The sequence below is a fragment of the Pteropus alecto genome, unplaced genomic scaffold (assembly GCF_000325575.1).
Source record: "Pteropus alecto unplaced genomic scaffold, ASM32557v1 scaffold146, whole genome shotgun sequence".
Taxonomy (NCBI): Eukaryota; Metazoa; Chordata; class Mammalia; order Chiroptera; family Pteropodidae; genus Pteropus; species Pteropus alecto.
The window spans coordinates 25,325,162-25,350,465 of NW_006442107.1; the positions used below are offsets into that span (position 1 = coordinate 25,325,162).

Below are 25,304 nucleotides of genomic sequence, written 5' to 3' on the forward strand. Positions count from 1 at the left end.
TAGTGGGTGTAAAGTGTGATTTAAAAAAAAAAGACAAGAATAACCATCTGTTTGCTTTCTGGGAAGTAAGATTGATGAGTCTGTATGTGATTGAAATCTTTTTTTAATTTTTGGTAACTCCAAAACTATAAATTTTCATCTTTTCTGCACAGCATCTTTTTCTAACTTACGATTATTTAGAGATCAGTTAGCTTATTAGCGGCCTGTAAAAACTCATGGTATCTATTTGTGACTCAGTTTTCCCATTTCATTCCTTGCTTACTGTGCTGTGCAGTAATATCTCACTTCTCTGAATCTTAGCTTTCTGCCAGCATCACCTGGCTCAATAGTTGACAGTCAGAAATTGGCCAAAGAGTTTGATGGTCAAACAATCCTGTTTTTTGGTCTTAGAATTAATGAGGATTTCCCAGATTTATAATTTTGCAGGTTTTATTTTGCATGAAACAATCTTTATGACTAACAAAGAGGTTAATATTTATTATGGGAAAAAAGGAACACTAAGAAAATTGGGAAGTTCTCAGTTTTGCAGTTTTAGGTAGGGCGATGAGGGTAGGATGCACTAAAAGATGACACTTGAGAAAAGAATTGAAGTAATCGAGAGAGTTAGCAGGTATTTGAGGGAAGAGAATGGCATACAGAGGAATAGCTAGTGCAGAGGCCTTAAGAGAGGAGTACTTGACGTGTTTGAGGAGCATCAAGGAAGCCACTGAGGCTGAAGACAGTTTAAGCAAGGGAGAGAATAGTAGGATGATGTCAGAGAAGCAAGGAAATTAGAGGCTAGGTCATGTATAGTCTTGTAGGCCATTGTAAGATATTTTACTTTTACTCTGAATGAGATGGCAAGACATTAGAGAGTTGAGCAGAGATGTGACATGATCTAACTTATGTTTTAAAAATATCACCCTGGGTTAAGAACAGACTATGGAGAGGCAAGGATAGACACAGGGAAATCAGTTAAGAAGTGATAGCAATAATCCAAGGAAGAGATGATGATGACTTAGTCCAGCATGGTGTAGTGTAGAAGGTGAGAAACTTCTCACCTTCTACAGGTTCCATATATATTTCAAAGGTAGAGCCAGGATATTTCCCTGAAAGATAGGATGTGAAGTATAAGAAAAAAATAGAATAATCCCTATGTTTTTGCTTCAAGCAAAATTGAGCCAGCAGCTGAAATATGGAGATCATAGACAGAGGTTTTGAGTGAGAACATCTCTTCAATTTCACACGCATTAAATTTGAGGTGCCCGTTACTGAAGTAGATATATTTTGTAAGTACTTGAATATATAAATTTGAAGTTTGAGACATCTGTGCTAAAGGTAAGTATTTGAGAGTTACTGATGTGTAGATGGTTTTTAAAGCCCTCTAAAGCAGTGAGTGTAGGTATAGAAGAAAGCACTTTGAAAGACTGAGGCTTGAGATGCTTCAATGTTAAGAAATCTGGAAGAAGAGAAGGAATAAGCAAAGGCTACTGGGAAATAACCATTGAGGTTGAAAAACACTTTTAGTGTTTTTGGAAAATGTGGTATCCTGGAAGTCCAGTAAAGAAAGTGTACTTGGAGAGAGTGATCGAACTGTGTCAAAAGCTGCTGATAGACCCCTAGGACTGAGAATTGGTCATTGAATTTAGCAACATGGTGGTCATTTGTGACTTTGACAAGCAGTTTTGGTTGAAAGATAATGGCCAAGGCCCACCCAGAGTGGATTTAAGAGCAAATATAGGAAAGATTTGGGGAAGGGCGTGTGGAAAACAACAATAATGTAGACATCTTTCTGAGGGATTTTGTTGCAGTGGAGTTGAGTAATAGGCTGTAGCTTGTGAGGTAAATGGGATCAAGATGTTTAAGTCGGAATAAAAATAGCGTGCTAGGATACAGTTAGGAAGGGGAAAGCTTGGTGATACGGAAAGGGGAGAATTGCTAGAGCAATATCCTTGACCCAGTGAAATAGGATGATGTCATTGGTGGAGGGGTTGGTGTAAGATAGTGGTATTCTCCTACATTAAAAGGTGAAGAGACCAAATATATGAATGTAATGCTGCTAATTGGAAAATATCTGTATATATGATAATAATTCTGTGGCAGTTTTCTGCTGATTATTTTATTTGTTTCAGAGTAGTAGCCAACAAGGTCATTAGCTATAAATGAGGATCACTAGGAGAACTGTGGGAGGTTTTAGAAGAGAGAAGAAAAGTCTAGCAGAGTGAGAGAATGAATAGATTAGGGCAGTACATGAGTCCCAAGCCAAATTAAGGGCCATCTTTATGTTTGTGATTATGAATTTAAAGTGGGATCAGTCAACGTGATTTTATGTATTTATCCATGTATATTCAACTGCTTGGATGCTGACATAGAGTTAGTTGGAGAGTTGGATTTAAGTAGGATTATAGTTTTGCCAAACTAAGTACAGTCTGAGAACCAGGGCACTAACAATGCATGCAAGCAAGTGATTACAGTGATTGAAATTTAAGCTGGGTAGGTAAGAAAGAGAGAAGGTATCAGTGCAGTGAATTACACAGTAAAAATTCGATAAGATCAGTAGATTGGAGGTCTTGATGGGGTTGGGGATTTTTGGAGTTGAGTTATTGAAAAGAGTAAGCCGGGAAGCTAAGGGAATGCTTAGAGAGTATAAGATTTGAAATCAAAATTATGGAAGGATTATAATTACCGATAATGACAATTTCTAGTATGTGACCGTGGAAATGAGTGGCTAAGGTAATGTGGGGGACAAGATCACTGAAGGAGAGAAGTTAAAGGTATTGAGAGGGCTGGTTATTAGAAGTATCATCATGGATATATTAAAATTCTTAAGTTAAAAAGAATATTGAAGAGAAGATCAATAAACCAGGAATTTAAATTATCTAGCAATGAGATATGATGACCTAAGAGTCAGTAGGTACAGCAACAGTGAGAAGTAGTGTTAAGGAGCTTGTTAACTACTTCAAATAAAATGAAAACCAAAACTTGAAGATTTAGGGTGGGAGTATAGAAATGGCAATGGATTTTACCTATCCTACTTTCAGGACCAGTGGTATAAGGCATATGTTATGATAAAGGGTACCACTTGAGCTGCAGTAGAAATGGTGCCCTAGAGGAGCAGGGTTTCCATGAAAGCAGGGGTTGGCAAACTACAGTCCCCAGGCCAGATATGCCCTACCACTTGTTTTTGTATGGTTTATGAACGAAGAATGTTTTTTAAATTTTTAAATGATTGATAAAAAGTCAAAAAGAAGACTAATTCCTGACATGTGAAATTCAGATTTCATTGTCCACAAATAAAGTTTTATTTTGGGATATAGCTATGCTCATTCTTTAATGGATTGACTAACTACTTTTATGCTGCAATGGCTGAGTTAAGTAGTTGTGACAGAAATCATGTATGGTGGTGTCTTTGCTTCATACTGCTATTCAGCACACCATAAAGCACAGTGGTACAGTTAGAACTTGACGGTGTTCCATGTGTATCACCATACCACAACATTTTCTTTATTGTTTTATTGCCAATGCATACTTGTTGTGTCAAATCAAAAAAGAAAGTGAACTTTATATGTCATTTTAAGGCACAGTGGAGTATGGACTATTTTATAAAGTTAGATGTGTTTATTATATAGTGACACTATAGCAATGCTACAAGAATACAATATACTGTACATTGACCTTACCAGAGTAAGCACTCACTATAATATTCCTCAGAAAGCAACAGTCAGAAAAAATAGAATATTTAAAATGGAATGTCTCATTACAGCAGAATTTTCTTCACAAAAATGTAAAAGGAAAATGAGGCTGCAACTTAAATAAGTTTATGGGTTGATTGTTAGCAAAGATAAAGCTGTTCACTGGTGAGTGCTTACAGCAGCAAAACAGATATATACAGAGAAAAAAACTTGCTTAAGACTATTAGCTTTTTGGCAAGAACAGTTGCTTAAAGAATTGAGGCCATTGGAAGCAGCATCAATAGTCAATTAAAAAACAAAACAAACAATTTTGACTGGTTTTCCTTAACACTTGTTTATTGTTGAAGAGTCAGTACCAAGTTTGAAGAGACTAAAGAATTATTCTCAATGTATAGTCTGCATGGAACAAGTACAGGCAAGAATATCTTTAAAGAACTTGAGAAAACACTAAGTACAGCTTGAAGTGGAGTGTGCTAAGGTGTGTTACCAGTGGCGTTAGTTAAGGTGCAGGAAAAGGCTTAGTTGGACAAACTAACAAAGCTTGTGAAAACAGGATGTTTAAAACCTATAGTTATTCATTTTATTATACATCAGCAGGTTACTTTGTGGAAAATATTTGAATCTATCATGTGCAGTTGAACCACAGTGTCAATAGTAGACATCATTCACTCGTATGGATTTAACCATCATCAAGCCTGTAAATTTTGGTCAGAAATTGAGGCTGAACATCCCAAGTTATCTTAGCATACAGCAAAGTTGATGGCTTTTACTCGTGTGTGTGTGTGTGTGTGTGTGTGTGTGTTAAAGACTACTGTGGACTAAATTGTGGCCCTCCCTCTCAAAAATTCATATGTTAAAACCCTGACCCTTAATATGACTATATTTGAAGATAGGGCCAGTAAGGAGGCAATTAAGGTTAAATGAGGTCATAAGGGTGAGGCTCTGATAAGATAGGGTTGGTGTCCTTACTTGTGCACACACAAAAGGAAGAAGCCATGTAAGTGCACACAAAGACACTGGCTGTCAACAAGCCAAGAAGAGAGGCCTCATCAGAAACCAGTTGTGGTGGCCCCCTGATCTTGGACTTTGAACCTTTTTAACTGCAAGAAAATGAATGTCTATTGTTTAAGCTACCCAGTCTATGATATTTGGTATGGCAGTATGGGCTAAGACAAGAGCCAAGATGAAGTTTTTTCTGAATGAAAGGAACTACTCTCAACTGTCATTGAATTATCATTGAACACTGATTGACTTTGAGAATAAGTTTTTGCTTCAGACTTAATGTTTTTTAATGAATTCAACTTAAAATTAAAAGCAAAATAGCACTTTTATGCAAAACTTAAATGTAATAAAACCATTTTGACAACTAGTATTGTTTGAATCACAAGTAATGTCAAGCTTTTTTCTACACTTCCTGTGCTGTCGAATTTAATAAGGAAGCAAGTTCTCCATTCCCACACAAATTTGCAACAGATACATTTTCTGAGATCAAGCTACAGACGTTATAGCGTATTTATGGCTCTAAACTTTATATTATCAGAGCCAAGGATCCTTTCTCAATCCCAGAGGCTATTATGTAATACATATTATCCTAGTTCAGGCCTTTCTTTTATCCGTTTTACATATTCAATAGCTTTAAGCCTTATCGTGAAATATTTTTGATAATTAATAATAATTTTATAACTACAGCCCTACAGGTAAAGTTCAAGCTCCTTAACCAGTTTAGGGCTCTCCAGCCTCCTCCACATCCTTACCACAAACTTAATACTCCAGCAACACAGAAATCCTTGTATGTAGTTCCTTTTGCTTATGTTGCCCATCTCCTGTAGTATTCTCTTCTTCCTATCTGGCTGCTATTCTTCATTTTAGACTCATTTCAAGTGTTATCATCTCCAGAAAGCATTTTCTGGCCACCTCCCTCCCAGGCAAGCTTGGGTTAGGTGTCTTTCTTAGTTTTCCACAAACTTTGTGCTTATGCTCCTTATTTTTTTTGTTTGTTTGTTTTCATTTTTTTCTGTTTTATTTGCTAGAGTTTGAACTCTTTAAGAGCAAGAATTGTGTTTTAAAGTTATCTTTGTGTCTCTACAGTGATTATTATAGAGCCTGTATTATAGACACAAATATTTGGGCAGTAAATTAATTGATTGTCATCTATTTCTGGTGCATCTTGTAGTAGATACATAACCTAAAATTAAATGTACTTATGTTTATGTTATTCCTATATGAAAATTTGCTCTCTGTTTCATATGTTTATTGGTTTTAATATACGCAAACACTTGGGTTTATATGTGTGTTTAAAAAGAAAGACAAGAATATTGTCTACAGCTTTCATTAAAGGCTAGAACTTAATTTTAATAGCTGTTCTGTATTTTATACAACTCTGAAATGTGAAGCTTTTCCATGTAATCTCATGCCAGTGTTGACCCATGTGGATTAAAATAGCCCTATTTTAATCTATGACCAAATTAGGAATTAGAATATCTATCCAGTTGGGATTTGTAAATTATCGTGGTTCCATAGCGTGACAGGTTTATATAAATAATTGCCATGATTCCCACTGTTTTAAGTTAAAATCTAAGTTTAAATAGAGAGATGTAATAGTATATGATTCTTTACCATGTTTGCCTTTAATGTCTTAAATTTGTTATATCTTTTTTAAAAGACCATCAAAAAACTTGATAAAAGAAATTTTTATTTCATTAATTTAAAATATTTACTCGCGATCTCTCAATTCAAATGTGATGTGTGTGTAAAATACCAGGAACTAATTAACTAATTATCTTCAATGTGTGTTTATAGTATATTTTTTTTCTAAAACATTTTCTTAAGGCAGATTTCAATGAAAACATTTTAATAACTAGAGTGAAGTCATTCCAGAATTTATTTAAAACAATTCTTAGTACATTGAACATTTCTTTATAACTTTACAGTTTACTATAAAGTAATTCTTAATAAACTTTTTTGTTTTCGTTGTATTTCTCAAGAACCTGAATGTAAAATAAGCAGTGTTTGTTATAATGCTTCAGTGATTTAAAATGATAAACTTTTCTTTTCATACAGATAAAGACACAATAAATAAAATTAGAGATTTACGAATGAAAGCTGAAGATTATGAAGTGGTGAAGGTGATTGGTAGAGGTGCATTTGGAGAAGTTCAATTGGTAGGTTATTTTAATAAGATTAAAAAACAATAACTTTTTTAAATTAAAAATTCCACTTGTATATTTAACATGTTATTCGGGAAAATCTCATTTTTATAAAATTGTTTCTTTAAATTGCTGTAGACATTCTTGCCTAATGATATGAAAGGCTAGAGTCAAGTTCAGAAGTGTGAAATATTTTCCCCAGGCATTCATGGCCACCCAAAGGTTTCCAGCATCAGAAGAGAAATCTTTACTCCTAGTATTAGACTATCTAAAATGCTATGGAATAGTAAGTTTTATAAATAGGAAGCAGCATACATAGGGTGAAGGAGGGGGTGTGTGTTGTAATAAATGGAACAAAACATTTTTTTCTAACATTACTTGCTTCTGGTAATCAAAGCCTTGACATTCTCTAGAGTTAATTCAGCAAAAGAGAAAAAATAAGAATAGCTACAACAATAATTTTAAATTATTTAACAAGTTGTTAAAATCATTTAGTAAATTGTTCTTAGAAACTCTGAGCTTTAAATTTAAATGTTAGCACAAGGTCATTATTTTCCATTTTCAATTTTAAAGGTAAGGCATAAATCCACCAGGAAGGTATATGCTATGAAGCTTCTCAGCAAATTTGAAATGATTAAGAGATCCGATTCTGCTTTTTTCTGGGAAGAAAGAGACATCATGGCTTTTGCTAACAGTCCTTGGGTTGTTCAGGTATGATTTTGCTACTGTTTCATTATTACTATACTAGTTTGTAACTAAACATATCTGAGAAACTTAGTTTATTAAGAACAGTCATAATTTAGTGACAAGTATAGAATTGTCTAATACACCATTGTTTTTAAAGTCATAAAATTTAGTTTTATTGCATCATCTCTAGGAGGAAAGTAAGGCCAAAACAAAATAATTATGTTTCTGTAGAATTTAAATATTAACAAATTCAAACAATCTGCTTTGATTTGGGGTAAGTTATATATTACTATAAGTAGATACCTTTAATATTGAAATTTAAGTTTTTTCCCAAATATGAGATTTTCTTATTTAACTGTCTATTCATCTATTTGTCTCTCTTATTTTGTAGAGAGGAAAGAATGGAAAAAATGAAGGGAAGAGTGAGTTAAGCTAGGCATCTAAATGTTGTATTAGCTTTAGACTTTTCAGTGGAAAGAAAAAAGTACTAGAAGTCAATAGTTGCAAGCCCTAGTCTTTACTGCCACAGGCCTATCTGTAAAGCTGTGGCCAGGTTATTTACATATCTGGGCCTTGATTTCCTTGCTCAAAAATGGGAATGTTGACTTAGATTAGTTATTTTCAACTGTGGAGATACCTCAGGTGAAGTTATAAGGACAAACAGGAATTTGGGTAGGTTATCATTTTTGGTTTTCTGTTTCTGCCTCAGCTAGAACAGCTCCATGTTTTTAATCTGTCTTATAGAATCCTTATATAAGATTTCATATGGAGGAAGTAAAGTCTTCAGGTTTAAAAAAAATGAGCTAGATCATTTCTAAATTCCTAACGTGTATTTTATGATTTATTTACTTACAGTATATAATGAAGCATGTCCTAACTAAGCATACTAGTGATTTGGGGAAAAAGAATATAAAATATGTTTAAGATTTACAACATGAGACTTTTTATACTTGAAATGTTTGCCCAGTTTTTATCAGCTGTATAGAGCAGGGTTTCTTGGGGTCAGTATTATTGACATTTTGGTCCAAATAATCCCTTGTTGTTTGGGGGTATCCTGTGCATTACAGTATTTTATCAGCATCCCTGGCTTCTATCCAGGTGATGTCAGTAGCAGCCCTCCTCACCCCATACTACAGTTGGAACAACCAAAAATGTGCTGAGACATTGTCGAATGTCTCCTTCGGTTGGGAATTGGAGAGAGACAATTATCATGTCTGGTTGAGAACCACTGATATAGAAAATGCCCATTGTTCCTTAGAGAATTAAAAAACATTTGATATAACATTCTTTTAAGGTTAATTTACAACTTATATACTTGAAACTTTGTTTTCCTTGATATATTTTTTATAAATAGGGTAAACTGGCACCAAAATCAACAGTTTCTTTAATTATGGTGCCCAGTTATATAGTTTAATTTGGTATAGCCATGAGACGCCATTTAGTTTCTTATCCTTCCCCCAAATATTTTTTTAATTAAAATAACTAAATCTGTAAGTAAAATCATTAAACAGTATTAAAAAATGAAACAAAAAAGGAAGATTTTAAGATATAAATGGTTAGGTAAATTAGGTAGAATTTCTCTAGGGCTAATTTTATTAATTTTAGTTGGATTCTAATCTCGTTACTTAAAATATTCTTTTATAAATTCACTCTCCTTTTAACATCAGCCCTGCTCATGTAATAAATACATTATGCCAGGTGTTCTTGCCAATTTCATGTCAATGGACTTTATCTTCCTGCTTTGAGTCTAGCTACTGCCCTCTTCCTGCTTCTTTATTGGTTGTTACTGTTCCTCCTCCTATTGTCTGCTATCATTTATTGAGCATCTGTTGTACTAAGTGGTTTCCATATTTGCTAATTTTTTAACAACTCTGAAAGGCAGTTAGTCCCTAATAGATACACCCCCAATTTTAGAGATTAATTTATGCTTTTATTCGTTAGATATTTATTAAACACTTGCTAATTGCCAGGCATCCAGATGCTGACAGCAGAAGGTATAAAAGTCAAACAAGATATAGTCTGTTACATTCTTCTAGAAGAGATTATAGTGACAGAGACTCAGAGAGGTTAAGTAAATTGCCCAGGCACACAGCTAATAAGGGACAGCTGAGACTGTAGCCCAATTTCTCAGACTTCTTAAGAATTGTGGTGTTGGTATAAATTTAACAATAAACCCTAAAGCACAAGTTAAATTAGAACTAAAATATTTCTTTGCTTGGAAGACTTGTATATTCTTTATTGAAATATTATACTTTTTAATTCTCAGTATAAAGATTCAATTAGTATAGAAATATGTAGAGAAAAAGGTCTCCATATGACTCCCCAGAAATAACCAGTTAATAATTCCTTTGCCTATGCAAGGGTCTTTGTAGTGTTTGTTTCTTTTTCTTTTTAAAGTGCTACAACTATTGCAATTTGATTATTTTAATTAAATTTTGTATAAATATTTTTGCCAATTTTTAAATAATTTTGCTTCATCTTAATTCTTTTTTTGTATTTGTATAGCTTTTTTATGCATTCCAAGATGATCGTTACCTCTACATGGTGATGGAATACATGCCTGGTGGAGATCTTGTAAACTTAATGAGCAACTATGATGTGCCTGAAAAATGGGCACGATTCTATACTGCAGAAGTAGTTCTTGCTTTGGATGCAATCCATTCAATGGGTTTTATTCATAGGTAAAGATAAAAATGCTTTAAATTTTCTCATCTGTTGAAGAGAAGCTGAAAAGTACTTAAACTTTATTCAGTTAGCATTACCCCCTCTAAATCCACCTATTCTCTTCAATATGAGATGAGTGGTATTTCAGAATTTAAAACTTTGAAATTTGTAGTTTTAACATTTCAGCTTAATATTTATGTAAATGAATTTTTTAGTATCTCTTAATCTAGTTATATAGCTTTTATATGGTGTTCTGAAAACTAAAAATTGTAAGCTGGTTTTCTGAGGTATGTGCCAGAGTGTTAAATACTTTTTATTTTTTAAAATACGAATTAATTTGCTTTCGATTAGCGAATAGATCATATTTATTCATTAGAATAATTTCATTTGCTCTGTAGACAGCACTTGAATCTAATGTGCAGTTGTTGTGTTAAGTTCCAGGGATACAAAAACAAAAGTAACTTAGACCCTGTCCTGGGGTTGTTTATGTACTTATATTTAAAAGTGTGTTTCAGTTACTTTTTATAATCTATTATATTTTTATGGTTATTCTCTCTCAAATGATTTGATTTTCTCCCTGGAAGAATCCAACTGTGCTTAAAAGAAAAGGGAATGTTATATGTCTTCTCCTGAGGCATTATATATAGTTCTGAAGTTCAGTTTATAGATGTGGATAGAGAGCACATACAAATCAAAAGTAGCCTTACCTACATTGAGTGAGGATACATGGCCTAAAATAATTGCTTCATATAATTTTTTTCAGTGCCCGATCTGTTTCAGAAGTGCTCAACTGTTTTCTTTCTCCCCTTAGAGATGTGAAGCCAGATAACATGCTGCTGGATAAATCTGGACATTTGAAGTTAGCAGATTTTGGTACTTGTATGAAGATGAATAAGGTTAAATAATTGGATTTTAATTTAGTTTTTACTAATTCAAAATGGATGTTTGTTAGAAAATAATTAATTTACTAAATCCTTTATAATAACGTTGTAATATACACTACTGATAACTAGAAATGGAATTAGTTACTAAATATTAATGCCAGTGTTAAAATTAGTCTTTCATAATATTGGATTTCAGTAACGTATGTATTTTGTAGTGTTTAACTTAGCCTTCTATTAACATGTAAAAGATCTTAAGACTTATTTTGGGAGTCAATCTTAAAAGATACCCATTCTCACTATTTATATAATAAGTAACTTACATAAATGGCTGAAGTAATAATTACAGTTGCTTTATTTTCAGTTGAAACAGTTTATGTTCTTTGAGATTTAATCACAGAACAATAGCCAGGAAGTTGTATTTATTATTTTAAAAGGAAAATTATTGGTTAGAAGAAACTCTACATGAGAACTTTTATGTGAACATTTAATTATAATTCTATTGCATTAATACTAGCTAAAATAAGTAACAGGTATGTACAGTTTTAGGGTTTGTTTCTTTTTTGGGTGGGAGATTTAGAGATAGTTAAAATGCATATTAGATAGGTTATTCAGTGTGCTTAACACTATGATGTTCTTTTTTCCATACACATACTTCCCTATTTTATATTTTTACAGTCAGTTCTTGTATATTTTCTTCACAGTTTCAAACATTGTTAAATTGAAAATCTATTTTAGTAAAAATAATTAAATCATTTATGTATCGATGTTATCAAATGACTCATCCTCTTAGCCCCTCAATATATTTTCATTGGTTTATATACTTTCTATGTTTAAGATGAGATCATTATATTGGCACAACTGGGGGAATAGTAAATGTTGGCAGTGTGTCTTTCTAGTGAGTATAATTACAAAATAAAAATCACTGATGTATACATACACATATTATGATTATACTGTGTATATAATATGTATCTATGATTAAGCTATTTATTTTTGTCAGGTTTGCATTTCATTTTGACATTTTATAGCCCAAAGATTTAGAGTTCTACAGATTATATTAAGAAAGTTATTTTAAATAATTGAGACTTTATATCCTAATCAAAATTTGACCTGCCACTCTTTGTAGGAAGGTATGGTACGATGTGATACAGCAGTTGGAACACCTGATTATATTTCCCCTGAAGTATTAAAATCTCAAGGTGGTGATGGTTATTATGGACGAGAATGTGACTGGTGGTCAGTTGGGGTATTTTTATATGAAATGCTTGTAGGTGAGTAAAGGAGGATTTGTGTACCTCTAAAATAGTTGTTCATCCCAACTATGATTTAAGTTTATGTATATTTAGTAATCTTTAAACACGTAACCTTGACTCTGCCTTTGAAACTGATTTTTTAAATTTATCTTATTTTGCTTTTGTCTTCCCTATCAATTTTTCAGGTGATACACCTTTTTATGCCGATTCTCTGGTTGGAACTTATAGTAAGATTATGAACCATAAGAATTCACTTACCTTCCCTGATGATAATGACATATCAAAAGAAGCCAAAAATCTTATTTGTGCCTTCCTTACTGACAGGTAAATAATCTTAACATGAGTTTACTCTTATTTTTTCTAAGAAAATTCTCATTTTCCTGCTCAATTTTTAAAGTTTACTGTGTTTGAACTATTGGAATAAAAATGTTACCATTCAAAAATCGTTCATGACAGTGAGACCTAATATAATTTTATGATTTTCTGGATACCTTTTCTGGATCTCAACTCACTTGCCTTACCCAGGAAATTGGGATATAATATATTCTCTTCTGAAGGCTAGACCACATGATTCTTTTTATTTCATTGTTAACTTTTTAATTTTGTTAAGTGTGAAAATGATGGTATATTTTATTGAGTCTGAGATTTTTTAAAACATGTTAAGATTTCTAAAAATAGAATGCATCTTATAATCAATGGTGTGTATTAATTTAATTGAGAACATTTTTTTTCTGGTGATGGAAAAATGATGCATTTCCAGTCGATGCCATTTTAAAATAACACTGTATTGTATAATTGAAATTTGCAGAGTAGAACTTAAATGTTCTGCTCCCCCCACCCCAAAAAAGGTAAATATGACAGGTGATGGCTATGTTAATTAATTCGATGGGAGAATTCTTTCACAGTGTGTACATATATTAGATCATCATGTTGTATGCTTTAACTATCTTAAAATGTTGTCAATTATACCTCAGTAGATCTGGGGAAAGGATTTAATTATTTATAGTATATGCTTATTGAAATTAAGTAAATGGTGCAAAACTGTAAAAATTTCCTACTTTTAGAGGTAGTCATTGGTATGATGTCTTCTAGATTTAAGAAGCATTTTTATAAATGTATATGCATGTATGTGTTTCAGAAACAAAAATAGCTTGTTATGCATACCCTTGTGGTTTAATTTTTAAATTTAAACATGAACCAAATGACTTACTAAAATTACATTTAACATTATAGTTGTATGTCGTTAATTTAAATAGTAAGGAGGCCTAGAACTTTTAAATATGTTTTAGTTTCAGATTTACTTTAATTAAAATGGATTTATCCTCCTTCAGTATGTCCCTTAGAACCTGAAATATATAGTTTTTCAAATTTTTACATTTTAATATATGTGCTGTGTGTAAAGTGTTAGGGATATAGAAATGAACAAGATACACAGCTCTGTTCTCTACTGTCTCATAGTCCTTTAGGGTAAATAGTTAAGCATATGAGATACTTATCATACAGAGAAAGAGGTACTCTGAGTTAAGTCGTCTGTGCCGTGGAGTCATGGAGAGATTCCCCAGTCCAATCTTGGAGAGTCAGTAAAAGCTTCTTTAAAAAGTACGATATATTTAATGCAATTTATCTTTTAAGTAATGAAAAAAAATTGGAATTCAGGGTATTCTTGTTTATAAGCACTCTACGGGAAAACAAAAGTTGCTGAGTTCTTTTGAAATTCGCTGAAGGCACGTTTTTACACACTATCTCTATGTTCACTGTGAAGACCAGGAATTAGTAACTTGTCCCATTAAAGCTCTCAAATTTAATTGGTCAGAAATATTTAATAGATTACATATAAAAAGGAAATTTTTAATTTAAAATGCCTTTCGGAGTTTTTGTTAGCTTCTGGTATTGATGGCAAAAAAAGTGTAGCTACCACTATTTTAAAAAAGGTATCAATAAAATTCACTGTTTTACTCATTATGCTAATGAAGCAAGGTGAATGGTTCATCTGGATTTTAATTGTCAACTGAAAGTCATGGAGTATCAACAAATCTGTTTTGTGTATATTCTTAAAAATATTTTTTTTGTATTCTCAGTCTTCATCTTTTATTTAAGCTGAAAATTATACTGGCAATCAACGTAATGTTAGGGCGACTTAGAACTACATTAATCATCCTGCACAGATTTAGCATTAAGCCTACAAATAAACCTGGACAGGTTATAATAATATCTTAAATGATTAATAACTTTCTTTTGCTCTCTCTGTTCAGGGAGGTGAGATTAGGGCGAAATGGTGTAGAAGAAATCAAACGACATCTCTTCTTCAAAAATGATCTGTGGGCTTGGGAAACACTTCGAGACAGTAAGTTATTCTTGCATTTACAGTGAATAGTTGAAAGTAGTTTTGGTAAATAGTCCGTTGAAATTGCCTTGCTAATATACGTGTATATCTGATGAAAATCTAAAGTATATAGATGCAATATAGGTATTGTCTTAACCTAGTTAAAGAGATAATATTTGATAATATTGGGAAAATTGTACTGCTACTTCTGTTACAACCCACTCAAGATACCAATTACGTGCGTGTAATGGAGTTGGGCTCAGGAGTCGTAATTTGATATTTGCTTTTAAGTTAAATTGTTTTTTGTTTTTTATGTTAGTGTCTCAGTGTGGAAGAGCCAATAAGTAAAAGTCAATAAATATTGAAATTAAAATATATTTCTTGTGAAAATACAAGTTATTTTCTTATTTTTACTAAAATCTAAAATGAAATATAAAGTTTTAATAATAAACATTAGGAGAATATTAATTTGTATGAGGAGACAGGAAATTATGGTATACTTGATTCTGTCAGACTTGCAGCTTGCAATTCAGAAATAAAAATATGTAGTTGCAAAAAGTTCATTTTAAGTCAGTTTAGAACATTTCTCTATTTCAAAAAAAAGTTAAAATTATATGATTTCAAGAAAACCTTGTTCAGCGTAGCTCAGTCAAAATTATAATAGCACCAAATATCCCATTATCTTTGTGGATTTGGGAGGCCAAGAATTTATCTTTCCCCAGTTGATTCTTAGGAATTTTTTTTCCTTTTCATTATCAGAGAAAGGATAATGTATACCAGCCACTCACTTCCTGCTGTAGCAATAGCAATGAACAGTAATAATGGAAATGTACTCAGCTGTGTGGTTGTAGAAACAGTTATAAATTAGATACTTGTCTTAAGGACTGCCTATCTAGTTGAGACTGTGAGGGATAGTTCTTTCAGGGGAGAAAAATCTTGTTAATTTTGAAGAAATAGATGATGTAGCTATGCCAAAATTAGTGAAGTATCCTAGTTATTAAGTATTTTAAAAGAAATAGTTATATTGCCTTTGAGTACTGTATGTACATTGAACTAAGCTGTAAAATTGACTAAGACGGGGAAAAGGGAAATAAATTCTTGTGGAAATTAAGAAATTACACTGCTACAAAGAATGACATTAAATGATTTCCTATCTGGGAAGCAACAGGAGCAGCTTGACATTGGGGGAATTTATTAACAGTTATACACTGGGAAATAAGGAACTTCCTCCACCCCATGTGACATGATTGTTGTCTTCATGGTGCTTGAGAACCTGGTGCAAGACAGAAGGATGAGTAGAAAGGTGATGAATAGTTGCATTGAAAAACTTTGTGTTTTTATTCAAGTTGTGCTTTAAGTAAAGTTTGAGAAGGCTGAAAACATACAAATATGTTTATAAATCTGAAGAAAATTGAAAAGGGACTGGAGAAATACAAAGTATCTTTTATAGTACTTTAAATTATATTTAAAGGTGAATCAATACATCAATAACTATAGAATAACCACATGATAAATAACTCTAAAAAGTAGGGAGAACATATTTCCTTTTGTGTATTAAAAAACTGATATTGATTAGGAGGGGAGATAACCTAGTCAACAAATACTGAAAACCTACTATATGCAGAGCCCTATTCTATTTCAGGCACTAGCAAAACAGCAATAATCAAGCCAACAAATATTCTTAACCCTGTGAGGCTCATAGTCTGGTGGAATTGGAGAGTCCAAATCGATGGCATTTTATGATTTTGTTATACCACCTTAATATAAGTGTTTATAGTTATGGAAAAAAACAGGTAAAGTGAATTACTTCATTGATTTAAATGAAAAGAACTTTATATTTAAAGAATTTGTATAATTAGTAGTTTTGTTAGTATTATCATTTCTATAGCATTTAAAGATCTATATTGTCATCTATGGTTTTGCTATAGTATACTTAGATTTAATATACTAATAAACATTTTGATAGCTTTTCCTAATCCTCATAGCTCCTATTTTATAATTATTGTAAAAAAGAAAGAAAAATTTAAAGTCCGTAGAACGTATTCTCTTCTCTTTTCTTCTTCCTCCCCATTCTTCACTTCCCACCCCCGAAATACTAAGAATACTTTTATTCTGACCTGACCTCTCTGACCTTCTAAGTTTTTAAAAATTATATAATAGTTCCAATTCTTTTTAAATTTTTTTTTGACTCTCCAATTTTCTTTGGCAGAATTGCTTGCCTTTTGCAAATAATAGGTTTTTTTGGTAGTTTTACCACTTACATATCTACCAATTCCAATGGCAGTTAATCTTTACCATCTCTTCCTTGGTGGTGTGGGAGCAGGGTACAAAATAGCTTGATTTTTGGTAGAATTTCCATGAGCTTCCCAATCTTATTCAGTCTTAATTTAGAGGCATAAAGTATTAAGATTGTAAAATTACTTTTATCACTCACTTGAGATAGAATTTAATGACAGGAGCGAGATTAAAAATAGAAGACAAAAGAAATAAAAAGACCTGACTAACTTGCTACAGGTCACACTGTTAGCAAATGAAAATGTCAGGATTCCAAATCTAAGTCTTTCGGACTCCAAAACCTTTTAATCTTCTGGAATACCATGTCCCACTTAAAGATTTTCACTATTCAGTATTATACAGACTAGAAATGTAGGGAATCAGTACTAGATGGTAGTTAAATTTTTGGGAAAAGAAAATGTTAACATTTATTATGTATAATAACATATATTTTTTAAAGCCTCCACCACCTGGTCTTCCTAGGTGGTCTCCTATCCAAGTACTAACCAGGCCTGACTCTGCTTAGCTTTCAAGATCAGATGAGATTGGGCATGTTCAGGGTGGCATGGCCATAGTATAATAATACATTTTTAATAATACTATGTTGAATATAATATGTAGTAACTTGCAAAACACTTTGCCATTCATGACCTCATTTGAGATATTGCTGGTACTTAATCCACCTATAGCTGGTGTTAAATACACGAGATGTTAACAGTGGTAACTGTCAGCTCATGAGGTAAGTTTTCAATTTAGTTTAAAATAAACAAAATTCATTGTTTGTAAGCACACATATACTATTTTAGGTTCTGTAGATTGAGTCTAGTGTCCTCTCTTTAGAGTTACATTCTCATAGGAGAGAGAGAGAATCAGTGTAGGCTTCATGGATAAAGAATTTAGAGTCTAATAAGTTTCAGGGGCTTAGGAGTTTAGACCTTCTCACCATTATATTGGGCTCTTTAAAAAAAAAAAAACTTTAAGGAAAATTATCTCTATTTATCATGGTAAAGTATGTATAATATAATTTTTTCCATTTTAACTATTTTTTTAGTGTAAAGCTCAGTGGCACTAACCACCTTCACATTGTCGTGCAACCATCACGACCATCATCTCCAGAACTTTTTTTTTATCATCCCATGCTTAATCTCTACACATTAAACAATACTCTCCATTTTTCTCTAACTCTAGCTCCCAGTAGCTACTTTCTGTCTCTATGAATTTGACTAGTCTGGGTACCTCAAATAAGCGGAACCATACAATATTTATCTTTTTGAGATTGACTTATTTCACTTAGTTCATCTTCAAGGTTCATCCACGTTAGAGCATTTATCAGAATTTCATTCCATTTTAAGGCTCAATAATATTTCATCATGTGTATATATTCCATTTTTTTATTCATTCATTTGTTGATACTTGGAATGCTTGTACCTTTTAGCTATTGTGAATAATGTTTCTCTAAACATTGGTATACAAATATATGTTGGAGTCATTGCTTTCCAATCTTTTGAATTTATTTTTGTTTATGGTGTAAGGATACTGTCCCTTGTCTCTACCCACTAGGTGCCAGTAGCATGTCTCCCTCAGCATGACAACCAAAAATGTACCCACGCATTACCAAATGTCCCCCGGTGGGCAAAATTGTTTTAAAATTGAGACCCAGTGTTTTAAAGTAAGATTTATGCCAAGAACATAATTGGCTTATACTTTATTATTAGGAAAGACACCTTTTTTTCTTATTTTACAAATTATACAGTTATTATTATTAAGGTGCCAGAATTGTCAGGCAGTTCTTTTGACCATTAAGGTAAGAGAATAGTGGAAAAGGCCTTTTCTCATTTATTATTAATTAGTACTACAGCTTCTTTGGGTTAAATGTGTTGTTTCATTCACAAATTCATCAAATAGTTCACTGTATCTAAGATGCACAATAGGTAGTTCTTACCTGAAATACCTAGATGATTCAGTAGAATAATGATTCCTTTATATAAAAGATTAGGACCATGAAACTAGATTAGTTATTTTTTGTTTTCTTTGCTCATCTTCATCTTTTTCTCTAAAGAAACATGAGATGATTATATCTAAAATAATTATTTAATATTTCAATGATATTTCTGTGATATTTATCATACTTTTGTATCTTTGAACTAAAAGACATTTTTCCTAAGATTTATTTTTAGATGTAGTCTCTATAGCAAGTTCTAAAGAAGATAGTAGTAGTATTAGTTGCTTTTGGTATTTTCTTTTGTATTGTGAAGATTTAAACCATGTATGGTTTTATATTATTAAGTATGTATGAGCTTTGCTCCCCTATTGATAACTCTTGATTCTACGTCCATGTTTCGTATCCCTCCTTTTTTTTTTTTTTAACAGACTTTTCATAAGTACCTCACTAAATTATTCCTTAATCACTTGATTCAGGGAAGGTAGCTAGTCTGAAAATATATTTCAAAATACCTTATTCTTTGTGACTTAATCTTATAGAGATATTATGTTGGAGGGATACTGATCATCTAGATTTTAGATAAGTAAAAATATTCTTTACCAAATTATCTATTATATTCAGGACTACCCTGAAGTAATGTTGATTTCTAGTTTGCTATAAAGCATATTAACAAACAAAATATTGTTTTGGAACCTAATCAATTTTGCGTACAGTTTGTTATGCTATAGTTATTGAAAAGTCTTTTCTGTAATCCTATTTTTGCATATTTTATACTATAGTATATTCTAAAACCTTAGTAATACTTGACTTGTGATTTTCAGATTAAACTTGAGGTATAGATGATAATTGTAGGTGACTTTAATTATTTCATAGAATTATACAAGATCAGTATCAACTGATTAATAATCCTAATAAAGATTAATATAGTAGAATTCATTGCATTTGTAATTTGTGGTTTGTAAGTTATTTGTATGTAAGAAACCATTAGTAGTGGTATAGAATCTTTGCTTCACTTCATTTTTATATTAAATTTAAAGTGAACTTCTAATATTATTTTTAGCTGTAGCACCAGTTGTACCTGATTTAAGTAGTGACATTGATACAAGTAACTTTGATGACTTGGAAGAAGATAAAGGAGATGAGGAAACATTCCCCATACCTAAAGCTTTTGTTGGCAATCAACTACCTTTTGTAGGATTTACATATTACAGCAATCGTAGGTAAGTATGCTAAACATTGATTTTTAAGGATAGATACTAATTTTGTTGTCATTTTAAGAACATTTAAATTAGATTTAATGGTATATCTTAATATACCATTGATATTGCTAGCACTTTATATTTAAGTTCTTTCAGGATATTGCTTTTCAGAAATTGTTTGCTGAATGATAGGCTAAATATCTTAAGTTATAAAAATTAATGGGTTAAAAGATTCTATTAATACTGATATTTTGGTTAATTTTCTTATCCAGGATTCTGGTTTTAGAATACATTTTGAAACATAATTTTCTAGCATTTTCATCACTATATTGATATTACCAAAGGCCTGTAAGTTTTAGTTCTTCAAAGATTGATTGCTTCCAAAAACCACTAAATAAATTCACCATGTCTTATAGCATGCAAGACCTTGTGACCTTAGGCAAATAACTTTAAACCTTTTATACCTCCGTTTCCTCAAAAATAGGGATGATAATAATATTTGTCTCATAGGGTTGTTATAAGAATTAAGTAAATCAAAACACAGTAAAGCACTTAGAACAGTGCTTTGCATGGAGTAAGTAAGCACTGAATTAATGTTAACTTATTAGTATGAGCTAATGTTAGCTTTAGTCTTTTCAGTTGGACTTGACATATAAGTTAAACATTTAACATTATTTCCCTTTGCTGAGCATTTATTCATTCAACAGACATGTTTAACAACTTACTCTTTGTCAGGCATATACTAAGCAACAAGGTACAGGGAGAGGGTAAATAAGATATAGTAACTTCTTTTGAGATGCTCATATCCTAGTGAGGAAATAGATAAATTGTAATAAATAAATCAGTATAGGTTGGTGAGTGCTACACTATAGAAATATGAACAAAGTGCTATACCATTACCATTTGAGTCAAAAGTTTTATATAAGAGCTGATTCAGGTCAACTTTAGAAAACAAGAAGGCGCTTTAGTCCTGGCTTATGAAAAATTTTCCAGTAACCGAAATCTAAGACAGTACTGAATACTTTTTGTTGCATCACCAACCAAGTAGGTAGCGCTTGAGTTTTGACCCTTAGAAAAGTCCAATGTTTTAATAATTTCCACCCTAACACTTCATGAGTATAATACTGCAGCTATTTTATATTAAAATACATATACAGAGAAGCCTCAAAGTGGTTTTTGCTGAAGCATCCTCTTTTTTGTGTATTTTTATCAATTATTCTGTCTTGGTTTCTGAAACACTCAAGATGTTGAGTTAATTATTTTATTTAGGTTTATCTATATAAAGGTAATTTTGAATTAGATAAACATATATATTATTTGTACTACATTGTCATGCACTTGATTATGTTGTCTGGATTTTCTTCGTATGCATATGTTGTATATCCCAAACTACTCAGTTTCTTAAAAGTAGAAATTGTACTCTGTTCTTAATTACCGCTGTCTTATTGAGTAATATAGTGTTGTTTAGTAATTGCTTATTATGTAAATGATTGAAAGTATGGTTGTGCTTAATAAAGAAAAAATGAGCAAAATATTAATTAGCCTTACTGTAATATGTAAGTATAATTTTGAATTACTGGCATAAAATAGGAAACTTCTGAAATTCTTACTTCTGAAATCCAAACATACTTTCAATTATCAAGGGCAGAGTTCTTTATTGCTAAAGTATAGCTGAATTAAAAATTTTAAAAACAGCCTTAAACTTTTAGCTAAATTCCTGATAATCTAACATCTTTGTCATAAAGTTTCCTAAATGAACAGATTCTATATAAAAGCAATAATATAATATGCAAAAGAACTTTGAAAGAAAAAATAAAACAAGAAGTAGAAGAATGAATGAATGTGTACAGGTAGTATTCTTACATTTCCAGTGCTGCAAAGATATCTTAGAGATCAAGTAGTGTGATCTAATTTAGATTCTTCTGGCATTACTGTATACTTTTATTTACATAATGCAGAATCTCACACTGAATTTCTGAGCTACTTAATAGTGGAATTAAATTGTACTTCATCTAGATTTGTCATTTATTACATGGAACTTCTTTTCTACAAATCTGCTACGTAGCACCTTGTCATCTCCTGATTTTTTGATTATCTAGTTGATCTGAATAATTTTCCAAGGAAACATAGAAGTGACATATTTTCCTGTTACTTATAGAGCATTGTTATATATGTTTAATGATAGTTAAAGGACACTTGATTATCCTCTATTAATTAATATCTAGTACATTAACATCTGTCCCATAATAGCGATAAAGTATACTGTAGCTATTTGGTATCTTTTTGAGAGAGCTCTCTTGGTTAACCAAGGAAGTGACTGTAGCAATGGTGATAGTAGAAGTATTAATAGCAGTAGCTGGAGCATAGTGGAGGAAGTTAGCAGGGGCAGTGGCAGCAGCAGTAGTATCTCTTTACCTGTACTGTTTTTAAAAAGCAGAGCAACTACAATACTGAACAAAAAATAAACATGTATTTGTTATTGGTTGTTATTGTTTTGTTTACTCTTAAAATCTATTTTCTCCCCAGATACTTGTCTTCAGCAAATCCTAATGATAACAGAACTAGCTCCAATGCGGATAAAAGCTTGGTAAGCATTTTCTTACTGTTTTTTAAAAGTTGTCTTGTGGATAATATATTTTCTGTGCATGATATTAAATAAGCATGTATTGCTTCTGAATACGTAGTTAGTGAACTTAAATTTGTATAGCACTTTTCACCTACCATATTCTCTCCAGTTGATTTTTTGCCTACATATCAAATGGGATAGTATATGTAGAGGCATTTAGTAAACTATAAATTACTATACAGATAGGCAGTGGTAGTTTTTGTGATCCTTGAAATTAGGAATTTATGATAAATCAATGTATCAATCAGGGTCTTAACATGAAAACAGATGGCACTTTCAAAAGATTTAAATGAAGAGAGTTTTGTATGTGATTAAATAACAACATTTATGACTTTAATCATTTTTTAAGTGTACAGTTCGGTGGCATTATGCACCTTCATGTTGTTGTACAACCATCACCACTATCTGTCTCCAGAACCTTTTCTTCATTCCAGACTAAAACTTTGTACTCATTAAATTCCCCATTGCACCCTCTACCCAGCGCCTAGTAACCATTCTTCTGCTTTTTCTCTATGAATTTCACTGTTATAGGTACCTTGTATAAGTGGAATCATACAGCATTTGACTTTTCCTGATTGGTTTATTTCAGTTAGCATAATGTCCTTAAGGTTCATCCATGTTGTAGCATGTATCAGAATTTTATTCCTTTTTAAGGCTAAATATATTCTGTTGTATTTTTATGCCGTATTTCATTTATTCATTAAATGAAGAGAGTTTAATGAAGGGACTATTAGCAGTGGTATGATCAGGGTCAAGGGGAGCAATAAATAATGGGTGCTAAAGCACCCACAGATTAACAACAATGGGAAGCCACTGCCTCTAGTCTGAAAAGACAAAGAGACAAATCTTATCGAAGGAAGTCTAGAATCATAAAAGGAGGGGCATAGAACATAGAACACTGTAATGCAACAAGAGTGTGGGGAGAGTGAATAGTGTTTTGTTTCTCTCACCTTCTGATTTCCTGCTAGTATTCGTAAGCTGAAAACAGCCTTGGAATTATAGGGCAATGGAATTCAGGTAAGATAGTCTGTAGATTTTTAGGTAAAGAAGAGCAGAGAGTGGATCTTCAAGGCTAGAAGGGAAAAAGGGCAAATGGATAATAACTGCATTATTTGTCCACTGAAAATTAATGAAAGTAAATATTAGAGACTTGAGTCCTTTCTCTTATTAAAATCACTCATGTTCATGAGACAGAGGTTCAAGTCTTACTTGCTTACATTTGAGAAGATCCTTTTGATTTAACCAGACTTTCCTTATAAATATCAGAAGTAATTACTTGGCCATCCTTAGAGCATTTTTTTTTTAATTCTTTGTGTTCTGTAGCCTACATAAGTTTAACTGAGGAAGGGAGTAGGTAGCAGTGATTTTTAGAAGCTTATGTAATTCTTCTTTTTCTCCTTGATATATTTAACCTTGAATGTAAGAGAACATTTGATGGGAAGGGAAAGTGAGAAAAAAGTAAATGAACTATTTTAGTACCTGTTAGCTATTTTAGCCATCTTTCTCTCCTAAGTTCTCATCCTAGTAGAGCTATTTGCCAAGCTGTATAGCTAACAAGGGCTCAGAAATCTTTAAAATTTAAACACCTTTAACCTAGGGAAGGTGACAGTAAGGAGTTTCTGTAACCCAGCTCTTACTGTAGGATTAGTGATACGTTAGGACATCAAAAAATATTCAATGGAATCATGTTTTGGGGGCTGAACTTGTTCAGTGGTGATTGCCGTAAGTTTTTCTCAGTGGCTGCTCGCTAATTTTTATCTTTGGCTTTGGTAAGATCACGGGAAGTAGAAAGCATCAACATGCCTACTATCTCTGTTAACCTAGAACTGAGTACAAAAGTCAACTAATTTAATTTTCAACTCTTCCTTCAAAGCCTTTTAGCCAAGATGCTAATGAACAACTTTGCAGTTTCCAAATACGATGAATAATTTTCTTTCCATATTTTCTTTCTTGCTGCATTTGACACTGACTATTCCCTCCTTGGAACCTCAAGGTTTTGTAACTCTTTCATGTTCCCATTCTTTCTTTTTTGCTTCCTGTCTCTTTGGATTTATTTTCAGTCCTTTTTGCAGTATCACTTCTCTGTCCCCTCATCCCCTTTTCTTCCTCCCTCCCTCCCCCTTGAATTATTAAATGTTTCTCAAGGTTTCTTTTTGTCACCACATATTTCACACTGTGTGTTTCCTCCTCTTCATTCCTACCACCTCTGCCTATTATCAGACCTATATACTCTTTTGCCCGAACTATCTCAGTAGCTGTTACCTGGTTGCTTTGTTGAGAATTTCTCTACTCTCTATTCACCTTATTACTGAATTGATGTTTCTAAAATGCCAGTATTATGTCATTTCCCTTTTTAAAATGCTTATGTGTCAAAGCTCTCAACTCCTATTCTTATATTCAAGGATCATAACCCCATTCACCTTTTTAGATTTTGTGTGACTCATTCTCCCTGTTATATGCTCTGCCTATACTTAATTTCTTTCCATTTCCTAATATATTTTCTTCTGCCTCTCGATTTTTGGAAGGCTAAAACGCCTTCCTTCTACGACCTTCTTTGGTAAATATTTCTCATCTTGTAGGTCTCATCTCAAACATACACAATCTTGGAAGAATTAGATTGGTCTCTTCTCTCCTC

General features: G+C 32.2%; 1 protein-coding gene and 1 pseudogene across 2 annotated transcripts in view; one reads left to right on the forward strand and one right to left on the reverse strand.

Annotated features, from left to right (window-relative positions):
* Window positions 1–25,304, forward strand: part of ROCK1 (Rho associated coiled-coil containing protein kinase 1) — a 128,354-nt gene that overhangs the window by 50,014 nt on the left and 53,036 nt on the right. For both annotated transcript variants that reach the window (XM_006920039.3, XM_015595720.2), the window contains exons 3-11: window positions 6,732–6,832; window positions 7,391–7,528; window positions 10,010–10,185; window positions 10,980–11,064; window positions 12,179–12,323; window positions 12,491–12,629; window positions 14,558–14,649; window positions 19,905–20,064; window positions 22,570–22,630. In XM_006920039.3, coding sequence (XP_006920101.1) covers window positions 6,732–6,832; window positions 7,391–7,528; window positions 10,010–10,185; window positions 10,980–11,064; window positions 12,179–12,323; window positions 12,491–12,629; window positions 14,558–14,649; window positions 19,905–20,064; window positions 22,570–22,630 — 1,097 coding nt within the window. The remainder of the gene's footprint in view (window positions 1–6,731; window positions 6,833–7,390; window positions 7,529–10,009; window positions 10,186–10,979; window positions 11,065–12,178; window positions 12,324–12,490; window positions 12,630–14,557; window positions 14,650–19,904; window positions 20,065–22,569; window positions 22,631–25,304) is intronic.
* Window positions 17,361–17,479, reverse strand: LOC112469421 (annotated as a pseudogene).